The sequence below is a fragment of the Monocercomonoides exilis genome (genome assembly GCF_001643675.1).
Source record: "Monocercomonoides exilis strain PA203 chromosome Unknown scaffold38-1042076, whole genome shotgun sequence".
NCBI lineage: Eukaryota > Preaxostyla > Oxymonadida > Polymastigidae > Monocercomonoides > Monocercomonoides exilis.
The window spans coordinates 426735-451507 of NW_027150583.1; the positions used below are offsets into that span (position 1 = coordinate 426735).

Here is a 24773-nt window from a genome sequence, read left to right on the forward strand (position 1 = left end):
TCCTGATCGCAATTCAAACATTTATCAAAAAAAAAAAAAACTTAATTCTTCCAAGACAGTGAAGTGACTTGGAATAAGATAACGAGGTTTTCACCATTTGCAGAAAACATAAGATGACCAAAGTGCACATTATTTTCCTCCACAGAAGCTTTTGATCGTTTCAGATTTTTCATGTGTGGCATGTGCAGAAAACACTGATCATAAGTGGGAATTGCTCCTTTGAAAACAACAAAAATATATATCGTAAAAATAATTAAAAAAAATTTTTTTTTGAGTTTTTGGATGAACATAGAAATATTTCAGTTCAGCTAACTGGCTGATATTTCTTGACAAAATGCTGGGGTTTTTATTCCATTGAAAGAGCACACATGCCTGTAAATGGTTTAACATTGTTAGAAAAGCTTGGCTGCCCTTGAAAAATAATCGAATTGAATGATGAAATTTTACACGAAAGAAAATTTTGAAAAGGAAAAAGAAAGAAACATACATGGCTAATTGAAATGATTGAAAGAAAACGCGATTGCATGTTTTGGAAATGTTTGATTGTGAGAATGATTTATAGAAAAATGAAATATGGGGGAAAATATTAAACTTCAGCATTTTTCAATGAAAAATTATACACATTTGATGAACATTGCATGATAAAAAAATATGGAAAAAAATAAATTATTATTTTGAAAATCATGCAAAGTCGCTCAAGTTTTTTTTATTCAATCAATGAAGAATGTTTACCGATATGAAAATCAAATATATCTTGAAATATGATATTGTTTTATAATGAAATTAGAAAAACAATTTTTTTTGTTCTTTGTGCAAAAAAAGCTTGTTAGTTCATATTTTTTCCCATTTAATTATTAATTATCGAAAATGAAACAATACCGGGATTTTCTATTAACTCAGATGAATGGAAAGGACATTGCTTTTAATCATCTTAAAGTTATGTCAATCACACAGTTTGCCACAAATACCATTTTGTGGATACAGAAAGTGAAATTTGTTCAAAATTGATAGAAAGCACCTGGTCAAGTTTTCAAAAATCTCTATCGAGAAATGATTTTAAAATGAAAAATAAATTGATGATTCCTTGACTAACTTTGTTGGAAAAAAATCTTGGACACTTGATTTGGTAGAATTTATTCAAAATATTGAATGTTTAAAAACCCTTGAATCATTAAAAAGAAATAGATGAAACTGAAAAAGATGATTCTGAAGAATCTGACGAAAGTGATGAACTGGTTTTAAATGAAAAAGATGAAGAAACCGAAGGAGAATCAGATTCTTTAGGAGCTGGTGATGGAACAGATGCATCCGAGTTTGAATTGTGATAATTTTATTTTTTTCATTCACCTTTTCACAATTTATAACATTATCATTAATAAATTGTGTTTATGCTTTTCTAGTAAAACCAAGAGTCTGAAGTCACAGATATTATCATAAAACAACAAACAAAAACTTATAGGATACAAATAACATGAATTTGAATTGCGGTGTATTATCACCTTCTACCAAGAGCGTGCATGTTGATTATGCTTGTTTGATCATTTCGATTTTATTAAAATATCATCATTGAGTTTGTAATTTTTATTAGAATAATTGAAAAAAAGAAAGGTAATGAAAATCACATTTAGGAATTTAATTTTTGATTTGTCAAATTATTGAACAAAATATAATTATAGTTCTATAAGGTTCTTCTGAATAGAAAAACAAGCATCACATTTGAGAATGTGAAACGGAAGATTGTGGTGATATAACTGTTTTTCTCATCAATCCGATTCGCCTGCTGTTTTGTGATGCTGCAGCTGAAAGAAGAATTGAACTTTGCTTCGATGCAAGCTTTTTAACTGAAAGAGATGGAGAAAGAGGAGAAGAAAGTGAAGGCGATAATAAAGGAGAAGGAGAAAGAGGAGTCGGACAAGGGGAAGCAAAAAGAGAAGGAGATAAAGGGACTTGATTAGGAGAAAGAGGGGCCGGAGTGGGAGAAAGAGTTGGAGATGGAGACGAAAAAGAAGGGGATAGTGAAGGAGAAGATGGTGAAGATCGTATTGATTTTGAATTCGGGATTGACCCATTTCTTTCTGAGTTAAGCCCTTCTTTAGGAGAAGCAAATGAATGACGGCTTTCTGAAATCACGGATATTTGCCTTTCCGAACAAGAAAATTTTCGTTTATCACTTGGATGTGGAACATCATCAAATTCTTCGCGTCCAGCTTGTCTTCGATTTTTCTCTCTTTCTTTTTCATATTCCTTTTCATATTCCTTTTCCTTTTCATTTTCACTTTCACTTTCACTTTCATTTTCGCTTTCGCTTTCACTTTGCTGTTCTCTTTCTTCTTCTTCTTCCTTTTGCTGTTCGTTGAGTACATGCTTCATGAACCTAACTTGTGGTTTTGTAAATCTATTCTCTTTCCGTTTTGTTTTCTCCTCTTCCATTACTCGACTTTCGTTTACATCTGTTGGCTCATTCTTCACAAAAAGTTCCGAAGAAAATATAAGCGACTGTGCTTGAGATGTTTTCCCTCCATTTTTTAAAGGAACAGAAGGTGGGAAAGCAGGATCTTCATCCCCTTCTGCTGACGCATTCATTGATTGGCTGCGGATCAATTGAGCTTGTGCAGAACCCTCTGGCAATTCCATTTGAGTGCTAGCAGAAGGTAATGAATCATCATTGACGATGCTCTTGCATTTTCTTCCACTTACACTTCTTTCATTTTCATCTTCATCTTTTTCTTCACTTTCATGTTCTCTTGTTCTTTGCTTTCTTTTTTCTGATTTATCATTTCGATGATGAGTACGATCATCTTTATTCTTCCTCATATTTGAATTTTTTTCTTTTGAGATTTTTTGCTTTTTTCGTTTTGACGTTTTATTTTCATAATCACTATTATCATTTTCATAAGTATTGTCGTCTTTGTTCTTTCTTTCCTCTTCCTCTTCTTTTCTTTCAGTCTTTTTTCTTTCAGTTCCTCTGATAATCGATCGAGTAGTAATTGCCCACAAACGTTGAGCAGGAGTTTTTTCTGCTAAAAGAGAGCTAATTCCGCTTTCTCTTCTTTGATCATAAATACCTGCCTTCTGAACTATTTTCCCCTGAATTTTGAAATTGCGTGCTCTCAATGGTGGGAAAAGAGTTGGAAAGTCGTTCAAATATGTTAGAATGCTCTTTTGAAGTTTCCTCATATAAGAACGCCATTTCTTGAATTTTTTGGTTGTGATAGATTGATCATCACTTTCATTTCTGCTTTCTCTTTCACTTTCTTCTTTGTATTCATTCCTTCTATCAATTGAATCTTCCTTTCTCTCCACTTCCATATGTATATCATATTCACTGACTGCAGTTGTAAATTTTACTACAAGCACTCTCTGAATTTTCAGCACATTTCCTCGAAATTGTTCAGCCGAATAAATCAGTAACGGAAACAACCGTGCAACAACTGATGATGTCTCAGTTTCTTTAATTGGTACATTGCAAAACGAATCAATGTGTTTAAACACATATCGTGAAAATTCACAAATTAAAGTTATTGAAACGAGCCAGATGTCGCATAGCCACTCCTTTGAATTGAATATTAAGCTTGTTGATGATTTGCTGCTGAAGGGAGTAAGCCACCGAATGATTGAAATCAATAGGCGGAAAAGAAGAAGTGTGCTGTGGATAACCGGAGCAATTGGCTGTGTGTGAAGCGAAACAGTTCTCATGGCAGATGAGAGTGAAGGAAGAAGAGAGATAAGAAGATGGCACATCGATGGAAATGAAGGAAGGAAAGAAAACTTTTCGGAAGAAGAAGAAAGAGAAGAAAACAATGAAGAATTAAATAATTGATTCAAATTTGAATTACTTGCACCGATTTCAAATTGTAAGTTGTTTGAGCTAAATTGTTTAATATCATACTGTTTATAAATGTCTGCATTTTTATCAACTTCAGTAAAATATGAAATTGAAGAACCAATAGAAGAAGCAATCACAGCAGATGGATGCTCCGTCACAAACCTTGAAAATAGTCTTTCCACCTCTTCCATTAGAACATCTAATGCGTGAAACATTAGAGATGCCAAAATAAGTCTATCAAAATTTGCCATAAGAGAAATACTTGTGGATGGAAGTGTCCATTGCTCCCCTCCAATTAGCCATGTTAGAGAATTTGATAGTTCTTCAGAGTGATTCGAAGAGGATGCATAGGGAGAATTATCGTTAGAGTAGAACATATTTGTGTTTACGAAATTTCTTTTCGGATATCTGTTCTTCTCATTGAACGAATTTTCAAAAGGAGAATAATGCAAAGGAGGAAAAGAAAACAAATCAAATTTCAGTAAAGAAGAAAACGAATGCGCATTTTCTGCCACAAACTCCTGTCCAAGTTGAGTTTCTCGAAGGAGCATCCGAATTAAAACAGAAATTGGCTCAAACTCCCCGCTCCATAAGCAACTCTTTATCCAAAGTTGTAACACAGCACGAGAAGCAACGTTCATTCGAACAAGTGGCATTAATTTTTTATTATCTCCTTTTTCAACCGATGCTCTTTCTTCTTCTTCTTCTTCCTCATCCTCTTCTCCATCATCATTCCTTCTTTTCTTTTCGGCCATCTCTTTCTCAGCTTCTTCCTTGCTCTCCACAACTTTTGCTGCATGCATTGCAATCATCCACAATCTCGGAGCTATATCCTCACAAATAAAGTGTGATCCTTTCAAATAAGGAAGCAAGAATGAAGATGCAATAAACAAGCACAGGCTCACTGCTGCACAATCTCCAATTTTTGCTCTTGCTAATGCAACGTGGAGAATATGGGATAAAATTATATTGACGGTTTGGTGAAGCAGCTGAATTGACGCTAATGAAATGCAAACTGGACAAGATACAGTGGTATGAATTGAATCAATAATTGAAGAGCACGTGAACAAAGAATTCGATGAATTTTTAGCGTTATCGTCACTTTCATCTCCTTCATATTCATTTCTAGAACTTAATCCATTGAAGCAATTTTCCCTGTTGATTTGAGTAATAGTGGATCCATCTGCAGATGTTTCAGTTGATGCATTCAAAATGGACTCCATCAGTGAATTTGGTAATGCTGTTTCCATTGCACTTCCACTGACTTCTTTTCCAATTCTTTTATTTTCTGTTATTTCAACATCATCACTATCATCTGACTGGAGAAGCACTCTCATTTTGTGCTTTTCAGAATCATTTGTTTTTTCACTAGTTCTTTCTTCACCGACAGATGGACTTCTTGTTCTGCTTCTTCTTCGTTTAAAATTTTTATTTCCAATATTTTCTTCAATATCTCCTTCTCCTTCTCTTCCTCTTGGATTTCTGAAGCTTTCTTCATAATCTTTTTCAGAAGTTACTCTTCTTTCTTTGTCTCCTTTCTTTGTTTCTTTTTTTTCTTTTTCTAAAGTCGTTCTTATTTCTTCAATCATGCTGTCATTCACCTCATTTGAAACTATATTGCTCCTATTTCTTCCTTTTGAATTGATATCCTTTTCAATTAATTCATAAAAGTTTCTTTTTTTCATTACATCCATCTTATGTTTTTCAATAAAACTCTCAATTTCCTTATTGCAATTGAAAACATATTTCATTCCATTTAGAGCATTCAAATTATCTTTTCCTGAGCGATACTCCATGGAAAGTGCATCAAACCAATCTGCAAACACAATCCGATTAAAAAGTGGACTGCATCGCTTTGTTGATGAAACAGATGAAAATAAATTTGAAGAAATAAATGCGGAAGATGAAACAGAAGCAGAAGGAGGAGTTGGAAAATGATGGCAACAACAATTCAAACTAATTTCAGAAGGGCTAACAATGATTGGTGCATATATCAATCTTGAATTCGTTCTGTGAATGATTTGCTCTCTTCCTTGAGTCAATCCTCCAAAAGGAGTAAAGAAACTTCCTTTTAGAATGAACATTATAATTTGCCTAATTCTTTTGTTTTTTCTATCACTCTGCTTTTTCTTTTCTTCTCTTTCTTCAATCATATTCTCACCTTCATCATCAAGTCCAAGATCAACAACATCAGAAGGTAGACTACAAAAAGAATTACCATTCTTCTTCTTTGTTTTCTCTTCTTTTGCTAATGCCGATGTCTTTTTCTTCTTAATTATTCCATGCCTCCTCAAAAATTCCCTGACTTCACAATCCTTTGACGCATTATTCATGCCCTGTAACCATCCTTTCTCTTCCAATTCCTCCAACATTTTCAACACTTTCATTGCCATATCTGTCTCCCCATTCATTCTCAAAGCACTTTCAACAACGACTCTTCGGAGTTCTTTTTGCTCCATATTCATCAATACAGAAGAACACATCAGCAATTCTGATGAAGAAGAGAAAGAGAAACCAATATTCGTTGGAGTTGGAGGAAGTGGAGAAAGATAACGGAAACATACTGAAAAAGAAGCAGAAAGCCATTCCATAGCGATTTGAAGAGCTGTGCACATCTCTGTTTGAACAACGAAAGGAGGAGAAGAAGGCGAAAACAAAGAAGATGAAAAAGTGAAATCGCTATTAGCTGTTGAATTCGAGTTCATTGGCATTGTCAGATGATGACACATCCCAACACACAACACACTCAATGGAAGAGATTTACGTAAAAGCTTCAGAACGGATGATACAGAAGAATACAAAGGATGCTGCTGTCGTTGAATAAGAAGCATATGCCTTGCTCCGCAAGCAAAGAAATGAGAAAGAAGTCGTTCATTCATCATTGTTTCCGCTTTTTTGTTCTGAAGATCGTTTATTTTTTGTCGTTTAAGTCTTAATTTTGCTTCAATTTCTCTTTCAAACTGTGAATCTTCTCCTTCATCACTTGCTTCACCAGTTCCATCTCTATCTCTTCTTTCCATTGAATGAATGTTCAATTCTTCAATTTCACTATCTTCCCATCCTTCTTCTTCCATCTCCAAAATGTCTTCCTTCCAATCTCCATCAAATGAATCACTTTCATTATCATCATCTTTTTCTTTTGTATTGTCTTTTTCTTTTCTCTCTTCCACAGTATTAGAGGCTGATGCCACAGCTGCAATTGAAACGAGCATAGATGAAAATGACAAAATTGCCTCAAGTGGCAATGAAGGAACAGAAAATACATCGAACACAAGCGATGTAGATGCTGAAGCATATGAGTTTTTAACATTTCTTCCACCTTTTTGTTCAGAATTTGAATGGTTTTTTGAAGAAGATGATTTACGATTGTTCTTTTTGGATTTTTGTTTGCGTTTTCTGGGCTTTTGTCTATCATCGTTTTCATCAAATTCTTCTTCCTCCTCCTCTTCACCTTCGTCATTTTCATCTGAATTCTCTTCATTATTCTCTTCATCTTCATCTTTCTCTTTCCTCTCATTTCTCTCTCTCTTTCTTTCTCCTTCTTCATCTCTTCCTCTTTCTCCTTTCATTCTCTTCATTCTCAACAACCAGCTATCTCTCACATCTAACAGTATTTCTAAGCATTGTTCCAACGAAGATACTCGAAAATGCGTTTTAGCTACAGATTCAATCATACTTTTCTCCATTTTTCTTTCCATTTCATCAGAATTCGAACTTTTTTGTCCATTTTTTCCAACATTTTCTTCATCTTCTTCCACACTTCTATATTCTTCTCTAACCATTCCACTTTTTTCTTTCTTCATCTTCCTCTTCCTCTTTATCATTTTCACTATTCGTTTTCTTTCTCTCAAACTCTCTTTTTCTCTTGCCATGACCATCACAACATGTCCCATTAGAACATCAGCACATTCAGCAATTAGTGATGCTTTTGCTTTATTCAGCTCTGAACCTCCTCCATTTCTATTTATTGATTCCTTTTCTTTATTTTTTTCTTTTCCATCGATTTCTTCATTTTCTTCATCATTCGCATCATCATTTCCTTCTTCATTCTCTTTCTTCATCGCCCTTTCCTTTTCTCTTCCATTACCTCCTTCTTCCACTTCTTCTCTCTCAAAACCTAATTCTTCTTCCGTCGCATGCGTAAGGAAAGCAGTTGTTTCAGTTAAAAGAGACCAGAGCTGAGATCGGATCAGAGTGAAAATTTGAAGAGGAAAGGAAAGGTCAGATGGAGGAGAAGAAGGAGAACTAGTCGAAGACAACATTGCAAGCTTCTTTTGCATTGCATTCTGGTCTTTGAAAAGCGCAACGAAAGACCAGTTTTCATCAAATGGATTTAATAACAGTTGCTTTGAGGGGTAATTCAAGTTCCATTCACAATTTTGTTGCAAAGATTGATTGATAGATTGTTCAAAACCATCTTCATTGAAATTAAAATCATTATCATTTTCTGTCTCTTCTTTATCTTCTTCATTATCCATTTCTTTTCTTCTTCCTGTTTCAATATCCTTCTTTCCATATCCTTCTTCAGCTTTGCCACATTGAAAGAACCTTTCACCATCAAACAATGGAAAATGAACAAAATAAAATAGCAACAACAGAAAATGATGAAGAGGCTGCTTTAGCATCGCAGAACTCATCAAATACATTGAATTTAGGTTAAAAGATGATGTAGAAGAGGCAAACGCTCCTCTCTCCACAAGTTTCCTTTGATCTCTTTCTCTTTTCAGTTTTTCTGTCAATTCCTTCATAATGGAAGAAGCAGAAGCAGAAGCAGATGGCGATGAGGATGATGATATATTCGACTCATTCCACAAACACCATTCATTCCACTCGAATTTTTTTGTTGTTGGAAAAAGAGAAAGAGGAGAAGAGGAATTTATTGAAGAATAGGAAGAAGAAGAAGAAGAGGAAGAAAGCAATGAAGAGGAAGAGAATGCACTCTTTGTACTTGACACACAATCATCAAAAGAAACATAGATGAGAGAAGAAGAAGGACCAGGTGTGCGGAGGAGAGTAAAATGGAACTGCAGAGGAGAAAGAAGAAGATGAAGGAAGGAAGAAAAAGTGGTGGTGATGAATGAAGAGAAATGAGAGTATTTGGAATATATGTCTGGATGTTTTAGTGCTATTTGTGAAGTTGAAAATGAAGAAGAAGAAGTTGATGATGATGATGATGATGATGAAGATGACGAAGAGGAGGAGGAAGAAGAACTTGGACAAGAAGAAGACATTACAGAAGAAGGAAAATACAATGGAACACTTCCCGCAACGTTTAATAAGAGAGCGGAAAACTGGATCAAATAAAAATACAAGAGCGATTTGGAATGTGGATCTGAAAGCAAGACTCGATTTAGCCTATTGAGGAGAGAAGAAGACAGAGAAGGAGATTCAGAAATGTGCTGTGAGAGGAGAAGGTGAAGTGTGGAAGAAGAAGAAGAAGATGATGATGATGGCAATGATGAGATATTTGAGGATGAAGATGAAATGTTTTGTGTTGTGAGGCTGTTTGAAAATGACAATAAGTGATTTGAAGTGAACGGAACAAGATTCTTTAAATGAGAAAAATAATTTGTAGAAACAACAGAATTAAAATGAGAAGAAGGAGAAAAAGAAGAAATATCAGCTAAAAATGGTACAATGTTCCAACAAACATCTAAAACGAGTTCATTTAGAATAACAAAAGTTGCATCAATTGCACAGCATCTCACAAACCAATCAGGATGAAGAAGAGATTTCCTGATGATTAAGTCTTCCTTGTTGAACAAGGAAAGAGAAAGACGAAGAAATGGGAGAAGAAGAAGAAGGAAGGAATGAGAAAGAGAAGGAAGGAGAAAAGGAAGAGATTCGAGGATCGTGTGCAAAGAAGAAGAAAAAGATGACGAGGAAGAGGAAGAGGAGGAAGAGGAAGTTGATGATGACAAAGAAGGAGATAAAAGAGAATAATTAACAGCAGACGGAGCTAATGAGGACGGAGCTGTCGAAACAGATGCGACTACAACAAGAGAAGAAGGAGGAAGCAGAGGAGGCAGCGACAAACGCAGAACATGATTGAATGAACTCGCACATGAAAGGTGAAATGAATGAAAAGGTGACAATTTTGACACGAAATGATACGATTTGAAAGAAGAAAATGGCAATACACAAGACAGAGATGACATATATTCATTTTGGATCATCTGAAGATAAGCAATGCCTGCTTCCTCGCTCATCCCAATGCAACTGAAATATCTCCTCCAGTTCTCAATGTTGTGTCTCATTATCACTTTTTCACCGATTGTTTTGTTGAAATCTTTCTGTGAATGTGTCATTGAACTTGATGTGCTCTCAGCTGATTGAAAATTTGAATCGAAACAATCCGTTCCAGATAAACAGGGCAACTCTGAATAATTCTTGTGAATTCGACTTTTCATTTTCTCTCCTCTCCTCCTTCTTTTTCTCCTCATTCTCCTCATCTTCTTTTCTCTCTCTTCCTCTCCTCCTTCTCCCCTGTCTCCTTCATCTTCTCTTCCCTCTTCTCTCCAAATAACAGACTCTTCATCCCACCCTCCTCTCTCATCCTCCGCATTCCTCAATCCCATCACATTCTCCAACATTCCTACTTCTCCTCCACCCAGCGCCCATTCAAGCACCCACTCCACTGCCACGCACACACTCCTGTTTGCACAGGAACCATTCATCAGCGTGTCTGCCAGGAACTGCAAGATCGAAGAGCGGGAATGCGGATGAGAGAGAAAGAGCCAGGAAAGCGCAATACAGGCAGAAAGAAAGGGAGGAAGTACAACAGCTCGGAGGAGAGGGAGAAGGAAAGGCAGAGGGTCGAATACGGGGGTAGTGGAGGAGAACGAGCGACTTTGCACAATAAAAGAATGAGATGAGGAGGATGAGGAGGAGGAAGATGAGGAGGAAGATGAGGAGGAAGATGAGGAGGAAGATGAGGAGGAAGATGAGGAGGAAGATGAGGAAGAAGAGGAGGAAGAAGTATTCAAAACTTCCAGCCTCTCAGCAAATGGTACATACTTTGCATTCTCCCTCGCTGCAGCTTCCATCCCCATCATCACCATCTTCCCAGCTGCAAAGGCCTCTCCAATTCTCTTCACAGCTTCGCTCACAAACAACGCAAGCATCCTCTCTTTCTTCCCTGCTTTTCCACTGAAGTTGCTTCCACTGCCACCACCAGCAATGCTGCTATTTCCAGAGCCATTGAGGCACTTGCTCATGCTCGCTGCACTATTACAACTAGATTTTTCGCTCCCGCCAGAAAATGAATGGGCAGAGAGATAGTTCAGATAGAGAAGGAAAGTAGGGGTTGACTCGAGCAATATGCGCTGCATGAGGAGACAGAGAGGCTGAGATATCACGTCCCACTCGCGGCATCGAGCGATGAGGAGGAAGAAAGATAGCTTGACGTTGGGGATCGAAGGAGGAGGAGAAGCTGAAGAAGAAGATGATCGAGTTCTTTGATTCGAAGTGCGACTATCTTGAACAATTGATTGTGAATCGTCGGAATGAATACTCAGATTGCTTTCATCATTTTCATTATCATTATTATTATCATCTTCAACTTCAGTTTGCTCTTCTCTTTCTTCTAAAACGCCTTTCTTTCCATTCTTCTTCGTGATATAGCGATATTCTTCTCGGATTGTTTCCAAAAGACATTCTTTTTCTGGCTGGGGCATTTCTAATATATAAAAAAAACATAAGTGTTGAGAAAAAAAATAAATAAAAACAATTAATATTTAATGTTTAAAAGAAAAAAGCAATTTAATAATCATAATCATAATAATAATAAAAATTACAAAGTCAAAAATAAAAATTCTGCAAAAAAAAAAAAAAAAAGAAGAAGTTTAAAAAAAAAGAATTCTTTTTTTAAAAAAATTGGGGAAAAAAATATTTCCAAAATATTGAACAAATTATTATTTTTCAAAAATTTCTTCGCAACACACCGTATATCATCGCGTCCCTCATCTTCTCCTCTTCCCCTTCGCCCAGCATCCCTCTGAACACCTCAAACACATCCTCTTTGAAGAATGCGTTCTGCGCCATTGTCAGCAGCAGCGCCAGTGAAAACGGGGTGCGCAGTGATCTTTCAGAGGAAACCAGCTGAAGAGCTGCTGAAGCCAAGCGGTGGTGAGTCAAAGTGACTGTCTGGAAATGAAGGAGCGTTGTTGCTTCCATCTGGTAGATGTGATGGATGGAGGCCTCCTCTTGGATCAGAGACGAGGAAACGGAACTGAGAAGGATAATAAAGTTGTGAAAATAATATCATTGAACAAATTGTGATGCGATTAACAAATATATAGTAAAAATTTAATACATGACAGATATTTTTTTTAAAAAAAAAAAATATAAAAATAAAAGGAAATAGAAGAAAAAAGAAATGGTTAAAAAAATAAAAACAGTGAATGATAACATTCGATAAAGTTTTTCAAAATTATTCTAAAAATTAATAAAAAAATTCCATTTTTGAATCAAACTCTTGTGCACTTTCATGTTTCGCTCTTGCTTCCAAAAGCGAGAGAAAAGAAATAGTTTCACTCAGAATGAGTTCAGTACATCCATTTGACGAGAGAAGAAATAGCTGATAAAACAACGAAGGGAGGCTGTGCACATCAAGTTGCTGCTGTGCGGAGAGAAGCCTGAAAGTGTTCGAAAAATTTGAATAAATAAATGAATTCAAAGAATTCATAAATTATTCAACAGTCAAGCATAAAGAATAGAAGGCGTATAAAAATAAATAAATAAATAAATAACAAACGAAAATGCCCATATGCACAACGTTCGAAGTTGTGCTTGATCAACTGTCATTTCTCGAAATGATGTCACAAACGCAATCATGGCATGAACAGATAAAGATCTCAATGAGCAGATTTCTTTGATAATCTTCATTTGAAATTCCGCTCCAGTAAGAAAAGTTCCTAAAAATTTGCACAAAAATAAAAAATCAATTATGAAACAAAATTAAACGAACCATCAACTTCAATCCTCCGCGCATCTTCACAAAATGCTAAAATTTGCGGCAATATTGAAAGCAATCCAGTTTGCGAACGTTGGGTTGAATTTTTCATTGAAGAAACAATGTAGACCGCAAAGAATGACAAGACATTCAAAGAAAATGAATAAAGATGTGATTGGAGAAAAGAAATAATTTCCTGCGCTATTTTTGGTTTGTCTGAGCAAAAATAAACATGTGCAAAATCCAACCAATAAATACAGAACAATTATTTATCAAAAAGAAAATAAATAATAACATTTTTTAGAAAAAGTGATTAAACAGCAAACCCTCAAACTGCCCAGATATAAAGGCATCGCAAACAGTTGACAATAATAATTCTTTTTCAGTATTATTGAAACAATTTTGTAGCTCTTTTTTAAAACTTTGTAAATTAAAATTTATAACATTCATCCATAAATTAATTTATTATGGCGCATTTGTTTTTATTATCTTGCTTTTTTTTTTCTTAATTGCAAATTCGTTCAAAAATATACAACAAATACAACTAATGTCAAAATGGTCTTTCTTGAAGAAAATCCATCTTCAACAAATTTTATAAATTGAAATCGAAAACAATTGTTAAATCCATCATTGATTTGGTTGGATTTCTGATAAATTGAGTTGAACTTTCTTAAAAAAGATGTGATGTGAGTGAAACAAAATAAATCAATTATCTTCCAATTGAAGGATTTTTTATGGATTCACAATCATACATTAAATATAAACGAGTTTATTAATATTCAGTTTTCATAAAAAAATTTCCTTTTTCGAAATGAGATAAAAAGAAAATAAATATTCAAAAATTTTATTTGTAAGTTTAAGTTCAATCAGTGCTTTTCGGTTGCTTGTCATTTTTTGTTAATTCAACCTTTCGATTTTTCCTTTTCGTTCTCTTCATTAATTCCATTGTCTCTCTCCTTTTCAATTTGAACACACTATTCAAAACAGAAAACGTTTCTTTACTGAGCAAAGGTGTCAAAACCATTTTTGACGCCACCAGTTCTGCTCCTTGTTTGCGGGCAGCGTGCAAACCAAACAAAAACGCCATCATTGGAGGAATATCTGATTGCATATGTGACAATTGCTTTGATTTTTGAGCTTCACAATCACTTAACAGACACGCAACCAACAAAGGACCAGGTGAAAGTTGGGAGACCTCTGGCTGGAAGAAATCAGGAATGGAAAGAGAAACTGTGCGCGTTTTTGATTTTGGATGAGGAGGAAGAGAAGAGGGAGTTGAATGGGAAATGCTTATCTTATTTATTTCTTTTCCCTGCTTTTCATTTTTCACTTTCCTTTCATCCTTTTCATTCCTTTCTTTATTTGATTTCTCTTCTTCTTCCGTCTTTTCATCACCACCATCTTCAATTTGATAATAATCGTTCATCCATTTGAACAGAGCGGATGCATCAGAACAAAAAACCGTTCTATTCAGAAGCAAGCTTTTTCTGAAGCTGGTTTCTCTTCCATTTTCCTCTTCTCCATGTTTCTCTCTTTTCTCTTCTTTCTCTTCTTTCTCTTCTTTTTCCTTTCTACTTCTTGTCTTTTTCGCTTTCCTCTGTTTCGCATCCAATTTGGAAGCTTCCTGCTTTGCAAGAAGAACTGCCGAGCGAAGGAACAATTCTGCCAGCAATGTTGTTGATGCCTGAGACACAAGAGGAAACGGATGTGTTGTTGAAGAAGAAGAGGAGGAAGAAGAAGAGGAGAAGGAAGAATAAGAAGAAGAAGAAGAAGAACATATCATTTCATGTGGCACATTTTGTTCAAAAAAAGGAATGCCTGCAGATATTACAGATAGAGAAGAGCGAAGAGGTTGAGAAGAGGATGATGATGATGTTGATGATGGTGATGATGGCGAAGAAGAAGAAGAAGATGATGATGATGATGAAGTAGTGTTTGAGCGAAGTGATGATTTTTTATCAAGAAATGAAATTTCTTTTTCTTTTGTTTGTTTTGTTGATGTTTTCAATGAATCATTCGAAGCAGAAACAGAAGAAATGCTTGATGAAAGTGCACAAGTCAGGAAGTGTTCTGCTTCTTCGCTTGCAAAATAGAACTTGAATGGAGTCTGCTTTGATGAAATGAATGAGGAAGAAGCGTGCTGAAGAGAAGGAGGAGGAGCAAACTGAGAATATGGAACGGATGAGGAGGAGGAGGAAGAAGAAGAAGAAGAGAAAGAACGCGAAGAATAACTGGAAGACGCAGAATGCAATCTGAATTTCTTCAGTTTCTGTTCTCTTTCAATGCCTTCAACTGCTTTCACCAAAGAAAAAGGAAGCGAAATCTGCGAAAAGGGAAAATCTGAGCGCAAATTGAATGACGACTGGAAAGAGTCAGTGATCGAATAGCGAAAGAGAGAAGACAAGGACTCAGAAAGAGAAGGGACGAAGAAAGAGGCAAAGGAAGAAGAAAGCAAATGAGGGAAAGAAACAGGGCGACTGATGAGAAGAGAAGGGGGGAGAGAAAGGGGAAAAGATGTGTGGATATCACCAAGCTCAACATGCTTCGTGATTTGGAATTGACTTGAATTCTGGATTTGTCTTTGTTTCTTTGCCTCCTTCTTCTCCATTTGTGCTTCGTTTGCTCTTTGAAATTTGCCTTTTTTGTTTGTTTTTATTTCATTCACATTGCTTTTCTTTCCTTTCGCGTTGCTCTTCTCTTCTTTTTTTTCTGTTTCATTCAATTGCTCTTTCACCTTTTCTGCTTCTTTTGCTTCTTTCAGCACTTCCCAGCTCCACTTCTTCCTCAAAACAGCAATGAAAAACCCGCCTGTGTTCTGTAAATGAGGATAAATTCGCATACACCGCTCAAGATGAAGAGAAGAAGAAGAAGAAGAAGAAGAAGAAGAAGAGGAAGAGGAAGAGGAAGAAGAAGAGGAAGAAGAATTTGAAGAAGAAGAAGAAGAAGGTCTCAATGAATTTATCTGTGGCTGGGGAGGAGGAAACATCGAAGGCAGAATTTGAGGATGAGACACATCTATTTGCTGATGAAGTGGAACAGAAGGAATTTTAGGTTTGTTTATTTGTTCTGACAATTCTCCTCCTTTCAGATTGCTTTTTCTGTCCTTTTTGTGAGAAAATCTATTTCTTTTCCCGCTTTTTCTTTCATCTTCTTCTTCTATTTCATCATCATCTTCATTCATTTCGTTTTCTTCATTTTCGCTTTCCTCTTCATCTTCTTTTTCTTCCATTGATTCATCGTCATCATCTTCTTCTTCATTCTCTTTCTTTCCCTTCTTTCCCTTTTCCTTTTCATTGCTGCTTTTCTCTTGTTTTGCATTTGTTCTCATTTGAGGCAGAAGACGCAGCTCATGCGGAATCTCAGATGGATTACTCAACCAAATCCATTCATTTTCAAATGAAGAAGAAGAAGAAGAAGAAGAAGAAGAAGTTTCCAATCCTTCCTCTTCATGTTGTTTTCCTGTTGTTTCTTTCTGTTTTTCATTGTCATTTTCTCTTTTTCCTTTTTCCTTTCCTTTCCTTCCTTTCTTTTCATCTTTCTCTTTCTCTTTCTCCTCTTCTTCCTCTTCACTCTCAACATCAATCTTTCTTCTTTTCTTTCTCGAACAAGTTTCTTCTTTTTCCTCATCCTCTTCCTCTTCATCTTTCTCCTCTTCATCTTCCTCTTCATCATCATCTTCTTCCTCCTCCTCCTCCTTTTTCTTTTCATCTTTTTCTTTTTGCTTTCTCAACATTTCCTTTCTTGCTTGTCTTTCTCTTATTTTCTGTTTGATTAGCAGTTTTCTAAGCTTCTTTTTCTCATTCTTTGTGAGCGAAACACCTGACTCTTTCATTTTCAGAAGAGAAGAAGAAGAAGAAGAATTCATATTTGAAGAAGCATTGCTTGTTAAAGTTGTTTCTTCATCGCTTTCACAAGTTTCATTTCCTTTTTTCTTTGAAATTTTCCTCTTTTTCTCAAATTTTTCTTCTTCCTCTTCTTCTTCCTCTTCTTCCTCTTCTTCCTCATCTCTTTTATCCTTCTTTTCTTCTTCTTTATTTCCTCTCATTTCTGACCGAAACTCTCTTTTTATCAGCACTTTCCAGCTGTTCAACCCAGGTGACGTGCGAAGATGAGGCAAAACACACTCAGTTTCGCTCAAAATCGTGTCTTTGTTTGATTCCTTTTTTTGTTTCTCTTTTAATTGAATTTCATCTTTTTGTTTTTCTTTGACTTCATTTTCTTCATTTTCATCTTCTTTTTCTTTTCTATCTTTCCCTTTTTCTTTCTTCTTTTCATTCTCATTCTTCTTCTTCTCCTTATCCTCCTTATCCTTTTCCTCCTTTTTCTTTTCTTTCTCTTTTTCCTTCTCCTCCTTCTCTTTCTCTTTCTCCTTCTCCTTCTCCTTCTCCTTCTCCTTCTCCTTCTCCTTCTCCTTCTCTTTCATTATCTCTCTCCCAGCCACATCAACCAACTCCACTCTTCCTTTCCACTTCTTCAGCACTGCACTTACAACTGCCTCGTCTTCAATGGGAGACAAAGAGCAGGTGGAATAGACGCAGATGCCTCCTTCATTCAGCAAATGAAGTGCTGACAATTGAAAAGAAATTAGAAAGGAAAAAAAAAAAAAATGAACAAGAAAATGTAAAAACAATAAGAATATCATAAAAAGAAAATTACAAAAACATTAAAAGATTTTATTTGAAGTTATTAAAAATTATTAAATAAATTTATTTCTCAAATCCATAAAAGAAAACAAGAAATAATCAAAAACAGAATAAAAATTAAGATAAAAATTAAAATAAAAATAAAAATTAAAAACAACATAATCATCAAGAAAATTCACCACATTTGCAATTTTTTCATTATCACTTTCTTCTCATCATTCACACCTCTATCCAAAATGCCCATTTGCAGAGGATGCAGAAGAAGCGAATCAAAAGGCGAGTAGCTCCTCCAAATTGAAGGTGTCTTTCTGACTGTTCCATCACCAGAGCATGGAACGTCACACAGAATACGATCAAAAAGGAATGTGCTCGTTGAACTATATATGAAAAAAGTGTTTAAATTATATTGCAAAAAGAAATGAGAAAAAGATTTTCATTAAGTATGCAATACAAGCAAGAAAGTTTTGTTAACAAATAAATTTGTTGAAAATTAAATATTAACAATCATTAAGCAAAGACAAAAAACAAAAAAATTTCAAACCTTGAATCATCTTTCAGCAAAGGAAATTTCAAAGCATTGTGATTTGTAATAATCAAATTGGGTGAATTGAACGCGCCCAACTGCTTTGCCAGCACGAAGCATCTTTTCTTTGAAACATCATTGGCAACGATGCACCCTCTCGAAGGGGGCATCAGCTGTTCGTGTGCACTTTCTGCAGCAAATGGTCTGGCGGTGCTGAAAAGCGAGGCTCTTGACGCAAAAAACGGAAGTCGTGGCAGATGCGCTTGCATTGCTCCTATAATTTGGCTTGTTTTGCTTCCAGGAGATGCGCATAGATCGAGCACACGATGATGTGGTAATACATCCAAAAAGAATGTTGGAAGCATGCTAACTTCTTCTTGCCGAGTGATAACAGCTGTTTGTGCAAATTGAGTCAGCATATCTTTCAGTTCAATTCGAGCGTCTTTTTGAGGCGAGGATGTTATTTTTCTGTTTCGAAGTGAATTTTTGGATAATTGAATTTGCCATCCACATCCCTCACTTCCTGGATACCAACCCATTCGCTTCATCGAGGTCTTATCGTTGCTATTTGCAATCGAATTTAAGGTTTGTTGGATACACGCGACAATAGTGTTTTGAGTGTCCCGTGTTAGTTGAAGAGAATTGTGAACAAAATTTGGAGCAGCCGGATTGACGCGAAAGGTAATTGGCAAAGGCGTTTTCATATGAGAAACAAACAAACTCCATTCCTCTTTTGGAACTATTGACTTTAAAAATAAAATTAAAACTTCCTTTTGAACATAAATGAGGAAATAATAAAAACCTGATAAACGCTCTCGTAAAGAGTTGTTGCTTTTTCTTTTTCAAATTTCTCTGCTTTAAAATCTGTGTTCAAGCGTTTTGAAACAACTTTCCTTTGCTCACTCATCAATCAAAAATGATAAAGCAAAAAAATTGTTGATCAGAAAGATCAATAATTCTAATTTTAATTTTATTTGAAATGAATACGAAAAACCTCTCCAAAAGAGAAACAACCAATTGACATTTCACTGGACAGAAAAATTAAAAGATGAAATTTCAAATATACAGGTCAAAATTTGAATATTTATTAGGCAAAGCTTCTGAGAAAGATATTTGCGCCAAAATCGAATTTATTCAACAAGGAAATTGTAAAAATAATAATTTTTTTTTCCCTCCCTGTTCATCTTATGGCTGAAATAAGGTCGTGTGCTGCAGCCGACACAAATTCGTCGTTGTGAGCAACAAGTTCGTTTATTCTTGGGACGTTTATGGTTGACATGATCAGTTCTTTGGTATGTTGGGTGCCGCATCTGAATAAAGTGGAGAGAAGAGTCATTGAAGTTGAGAGAACATAATAGTTGGAATGGCTGTAAGAAAGAGAGGAAGGAAGAAGGAAGAAGGAAGAAGGAAGGAAAAAGAAGAAAGAAGAAAGAAGAGAAGAAGGAAAAATAAGGAAATGGTTGTTAAATAATGAAGATAATTGTGATGAAAAAAAAACAAATGAAAGAGAAAAAAAGAAAGATAATTGTAGAAAATGTAAATTATTTCTTAAATAAGAACATTGAAACAAAGCAACAAACCGTGTGCAGCTTTCAACATGCTTCAAGAAATCGTCACTTAAGATGAGCTCGTGATTAGCTAAATAAAAGTGAAGAAGGGGAAGAAAGGGGAGAAGGACGAATCAAATAATATATTGAGAATAAAAGAAGTTATTAAGAAAGGAATAAAAAGCAAAACATGAAAAATAAAAAATACAATATTTTGAAAAAAGAAGAAGAAAAGTTATATTTAACACTTTTTATTCTTCTCATTCCTTCTCTTCTCTCAACCATTTCATTCACTCTCCTTCTCTTCTCCTTCTCTCCTCTCTCCATCCATCCATCCATCCACACACACACACACACACACACACACCTTGTACACTCGCCAAATTCAACAACGCCAACAGTGAATGCTTCAAAGATATCGCTTTTGTCTTTCCCAACCCTTCCTTTAAAAGCGGAACCACAATTCCTAATTTTGCCGGCAAAGTTTTTCCGCGGAATAATACAGCGATACACTCAGCACAAAGTGTGGGTATGTAGCTATTTTGGGAAGTGTAGAACACGCTCATGAGAGAAGAGATTCCCTTTGAGCGGAGACAGAGGAGGAAATCGGGGTGGGGCTTGGAAATGATTGGGGGAGGGGAAGGAGAAGGAGAAGAGGAGGAGGAGAAGGAGGAGGAGGAGGAAGAAGAAGAGGAAGAAGAAGATGATGAGGCTGTTGATGAAGATGATGATAAAGTTGAATCTGTTGAAGAAGAAGAAGAAGAAGAAGTCGTGGAAGGAGATGATGAGTCATTGCAACATTTTTCTTTTCCTTCCTCATTCGTTTCTTTTTCCTCATCCTTTCTTTTCTTCTCTTCTTTCCCCTCCTCCTCCTTCCCTTCCTTCTCTTTCTCTTCCTCCTCTTTCTCCTCCTCTTTCTTCCCTTCCTCTTCTTTCTTCTCTTCCACCCCCTCCTCCTCTTTCATTTCCTTCTTCTCTTCCTTCCCCTTCCCTTCTTCTTCTTTCTTCTTCTTCTTCTCCCCCGGCATATACCAAAACCCTTTTACAATCGAATCTTTAGCTCTTGCACTCAAAACATTCAGCAAAGTCGACGCAGCTTTCAAAACAACAACCGAATCCGAATGAGAAAGCACGCGAAAGAGAAACGGATAAACTCCATTTGAAACCAAAAATTGAGCTTCGAGAGAAGAAAGAGAGCGGCAGAGAATGTTGAAGGTGATGAGGTGGATGCGGGTGAGGGAGGAGAGAGAGAGAAAGAAATAAGAGGAAGGGGAAGAGGAAGAGAAAGAGGGGGAAGAGAAGGAAGAAGAAGAAAGAGAAGAAGAAGAAGAAAAAGATGAAGAAGTTTTGAATTTTTGTATTTTATTGTCTTCTTTCTCTTTCTCTTCTTCTTTTTTCTCCTTTATTTCTCTCAACTCATTCTCTACCATTTCTTCTTCTTCCTCCTCTTCTCTTTCTTCTTCCTCATCCTCTTCCTCTTTTCCTTCCATTTCTTTCTCTTCTCCATCTCCTTCTTTCCTTTCCTTCTCCTTCTCCTTCTCCTCTTTCTCCTTCTTCTTCCTCTCCTTCTCTTTCTCTTTCTTCTTCTCCCCTCCTCTTGCAATCGAGTCCATAATCTTCATCATCACCTCCACAAGCCCTGTTTCATAGCATTCATACACCACATTCATGTCTTGCTCGATCAGATGCTGAATGAGCGTGCAGATAGAAGAGAATATCTTGAGAGAAGAAGAGGAGATTAAAGGGGAGATGAAGAGAGAGGAAGAGGAGGGGGAAGAGGAAGGGGAAGAGGAAGGGGAAGAGGAAGGGGAAGAAGAAGGGGAAGAGGAAGGGGAAGAAGGAGAGGGAGAGGAGGAAGAAGAAGAGGAAGAAGAAGAAGAAGAAATGTTATTTTGTGAAATCGATTTGGTTTTTTCTTCTTCTCCTCCTCCTCTTTCTTCTTTCTCTTCCCTTTCTTTCTCCTCCTTTTCCCTCTCCTTCTCCTCCTTCTCCTTCTCCTTCTCCTCCTTCTCCCTCTCGCAGCTGTTCACCATCATCACCAGCAGCATCGTAATCGTCTTCACAATCGAAGAATTAATCAGAATTTTGCTTTCCCTTTCTGGCTGTTGCTGCAAAGACTCGTTTAGAGACAGAAGAGAAAGACGAATAGAAGAGAGATCAGAGGGGGAGAGGGAGAGAGAGAGAGAGGAAGAGGAAGAGGAAGAGGAGGAGGAAGAGGGGAAAGAGAAGGAAAAAGAGGAGGAGGAAGAAGAAAATGGTGAATTTTCAAGTTTTTCTTTATCGTCTCCTTCTGCTTCTCCTTCTTTCTCTTTCTCTTTCTCTTTGTTATTATTATTGTTGTTGTTCTCTTCTTCTTCATTGTCTCTGTCATTTCCAACATCACCCACAATTGTTTTAAGAAGAAGAATGGATTCTTCTGTTGATAAGTTGTCTGTATTGAAGAAGGAAGGGGTGGAAGAAGAAGAAGGAAAGAAAGAGGTAGAAGAGGAGGAGGAGGAGGAAAGAGAAGAAGAAGAAGAAGAGGAGGAGGAGGAAGAAGAAGAATTAAATGAAGAAGAAGAAGAAGAAAGAGAAGAAGAAGAAGAAGAAGAAATATAAGTATTATTATTATTATTATTTGAAGAAGAAGAAGAAGAAGAAAGAGAAGAAGTTTGATGAAGTGGAGAGGAAAACAAAGAAGAATGAGAAGAATGAGAAGGAAGAGAAGGAGAAGGTGTTATGATAGAAGGAGAGGAAGAGGAAGAAGAAGGAGAGGGAGAGGGAGAGGGAGAAGAAGGAGAGGAAGGAGAAGAGGAAGAAGAAGAATAAGGAGAAGAAGAAAGAGGAGAAGAAGAAGAAGAGGAGGAAGAAGAAGAAGAAGAAGAAGAAGAGAATATAACAGAGCCAGAAGAAGAAGCATTCAGCCACATATCAACCAAGTTGGATATTCCATTGCTTCTTTCTCCATTCGAAGGAGAAGAAGAAGAAGAAGAAGAAGAAGAAGAAGAGGAAGAAGATGAAAGAGAAGAGGAAGAAGATGAAGAAGATGATGAAATGATAGAAGAAGAAGAAGAAGAATTCAATTGAGAATTTTCAAAGGAAAGAGAAGAAGAAGAAGAAGTTAATGTGTTGTGTGGTGATTGAGCATTGTCGAAATAAGGGGAGAAAAGAAGAGAAGGAGCAATAAATGAAGAAGACGAGGAAGAAGAGAAAGAGGAAGAAGAAGAAGAAGAAGAAGATGATGATGAATTCGAAGATGGAGAAGAAGAAGAATTAAAATTAGAATTAGAATTAAAATTTGAAGAAGAAGAAGAAGAAGAAGGATTATTACAATAAGAAACAGAAGAAGAAGAAGGAGAAGGAGAAGGAGAAGAAGAAGAAGAAAGAGGAGGAAGAGGAGGAGGAGCAACAAGAATGAGAGAGCGGAGGATGTTTGTGATGTGTGGCTGAGTCAGAATCTCTTCTGTTGTTGGACGCTGTGTGGGATTCTAAGAGAGAGAGAGAGAGAGAAAGAGAGAGAGAGAGAGAGAGAGAGAGAGAGAGAGAGAGAGAGAGAGAGAGAGAGAGAGAGAGAGAGAGAGAGACAGACAGACAGACAGACAGACAGAGAGAGAGAAAGAGAAAGAGAAAGAAAGAAAGAAAGAAAGAAAGAAAGAAAGAAAGAAAGAAAGAAAGAGAGAGAGAGAGAGAGAGAGAGAGAGAGAGAGAGAGAGAGAGAGAGAGAGAGAGAGAGAGAGAGAGAGAGAGAGAGATGTCCATATAGATTGATAAACAACATTATTGTTAAAAATAAATTTTTAATTATATTTTTAAAGAAAAAGAAGAAAATAAATTTGAAAAATACATAAAAAATGACAAATATAATTATATTTGAAAAAAAAGGGGAAAAAAATCATTGATAAAACGTAATTTTCATTTAATTCTTTTATTCCTTCGAATTCATTCATTTCATTTCATTTTTTAATTATATTTTTTTTTAAATAATTTTTTAATTTCATTTCATTTTCATTTCATTTTCATTTCATTTTCATTTCATTTTCATTTCATTTACATTCTCACACATACAATTGACAGCATCTTCAATATAAGCGTCCTCAGCTCAGCTGAATAAATAGAAGGAAGAACAGGCGAATTCCTATCACTTTCTGAAGGGAAAGGAGAAAATGATGGAGAAATAGAAGAAGAGGAAGAAGAATTAGAGGAAGAAGAATTTTTATCATTTGCCGGAGAACCACACTCAGAAGGGGAATTTTGTGTTCTGCCGGTAAAGTTTCTATCAGCACTGTGAAGAGATGAATGAAGAAGGAGCAGATCTTGAGTGGTGTATGGCAAGCGAAGGGTTATCAACTCATACATGATCACACCCAAAGAAAAAATATCGGCAGGGCGATTGTAACCGACTTGGTTCAATGCTTCGGGACTTAAATATCCACTGAAAAAATTATTTATGTATTTGTTTTTTTTAAAGATATTTGAATAAACAAAAAGAATTCAATTTCACAAAAACTCTTTGATAACAAAATGTGCAAACTATGTTCCTGCTATCGTTTGAACGTCTGCTTGCGAGGCATCCAACTGTTTTGCCAATCCAAAATCTCCTATTTTAACGTGGTATTCTCCAAATAAAAATATGTTCTCAGGTTTTAAATCTCGATGTAAGATTTTGTGAGAATGAAGTGCATGCAACCCCAGCGTAATTTCCGATAAAAACGTCCAAACTTTCTAAAATTAATTGAAAGAAACAATAATGTGTTTCATAAATTTCAATGTGATCAACAAACTTGTTCAGAGATTTGAAATCCCTTTTTCTTTGCTTCATTAATATATTCTCTCAAGTCACCTTTATCGCAATACTCCATCACCAAATAAAAATGTGGTCGTTTTTCAAAAGTGTCAACATATTGAACCAAAAAAGGAGATGATATTTGCCTTAGCAAATAAATTTCGGGTGGAACCACTCCTTCAATTTTAATGCGTTTTGATACAATCTTTTTCCATGCGAGAATTCTTCCAGTTGCTTTATGCTTGACCTTGTACACTTCACCGAAGGATCCTGCATCAATGAAGTCTATTTCTTCATCTATACAAAAATAAAAAAACAATACAATAAAATTTTTAATTGAACAGCTTCGATATCAATCTTTAAAAATTTTAATTAATTCAAACAATCGTCATATCCTCCCATTTGACATTACCCATAATTATTTGAAAATCGTTGAACTATTTTTTTATAAATTCAATGGATATCTCTCTTGTCAATATAATTTTTTTTTCAAATTGATTTTATACATTAGAAAAATTT

The 24773-nt window shown here is 35.8% G+C and overlaps 2 protein-coding genes across 2 annotated transcripts; both read right to left on the reverse strand.

Annotated features, from left to right (window-relative positions):
• Positions 1–1618: 1618 nt before the first annotated feature.
• On the reverse strand, positions 1619–18889 carry MONOS_6011 (putative S-adenosyl-L-methionine-dependent methyltransferase). Its single transcript, XM_067876211.1, has 8 exons — positions 18748–18889; positions 17964–18691; positions 17648–17799; positions 13755–17345; positions 12582–12741; positions 12301–12462; positions 11770–12056; positions 1619–11504 (listed from the first exon to the last, which is right to left on the reverse strand). Exons 1-8 carry the CDS (start codon positions 18850–18852, stop codon positions 1711–1713), a joined length of 14979 nt encoding a protein of 4992 aa, XP_067723186.1. The 5' UTR covers positions 18853–18889; the 3' UTR covers positions 1619–1710.
• Positions 18886–24656, reverse strand: MONOS_6012fu6013fu6014 (putative Protein kinase domain; the record flags this gene model as incomplete). Its single annotated transcript, XM_067876212.1, has 7 exons — positions 18886–19312; positions 19526–19583; positions 19860–22959; positions 23537–23903; positions 24003–24193; positions 24253–24551; positions 24638–24656. The coding sequence occupies 7 exons, from the start codon at positions 24654–24656 to the stop codon at positions 19126–19128; spliced, it is 4221 nt and encodes a 1406-aa protein (XP_067723187.1). The 3' UTR covers positions 18886–19125.
• Positions 24657–24773: the final 117 nt, after the last annotated feature.

Bases quoted from the DNA above. Each gene is read 5' to 3' on its own strand.
- MONOS_6011 (XM_067876211.1), bottom strand. From the start codon at position 18,852: ATGAGTGAGCAAAGGAAAGTTGTTTCAAAACGCTTGAACACAGATTTT. The intron at 18,692-18,747 runs GTTTTTATTATT...TTATTTTTAAAG, and splicing joins TTTACGAGAGCGTTTATCAG to TCAATAGTTCCAAAAGAGGA. The intron at 12,057-12,300 runs GTTTGATTCAAA...TATCCTTCTCAG, and splicing joins AAACATGAAAGTGCACAAGA to TTCCGTTTCCTCGTCTCTGA.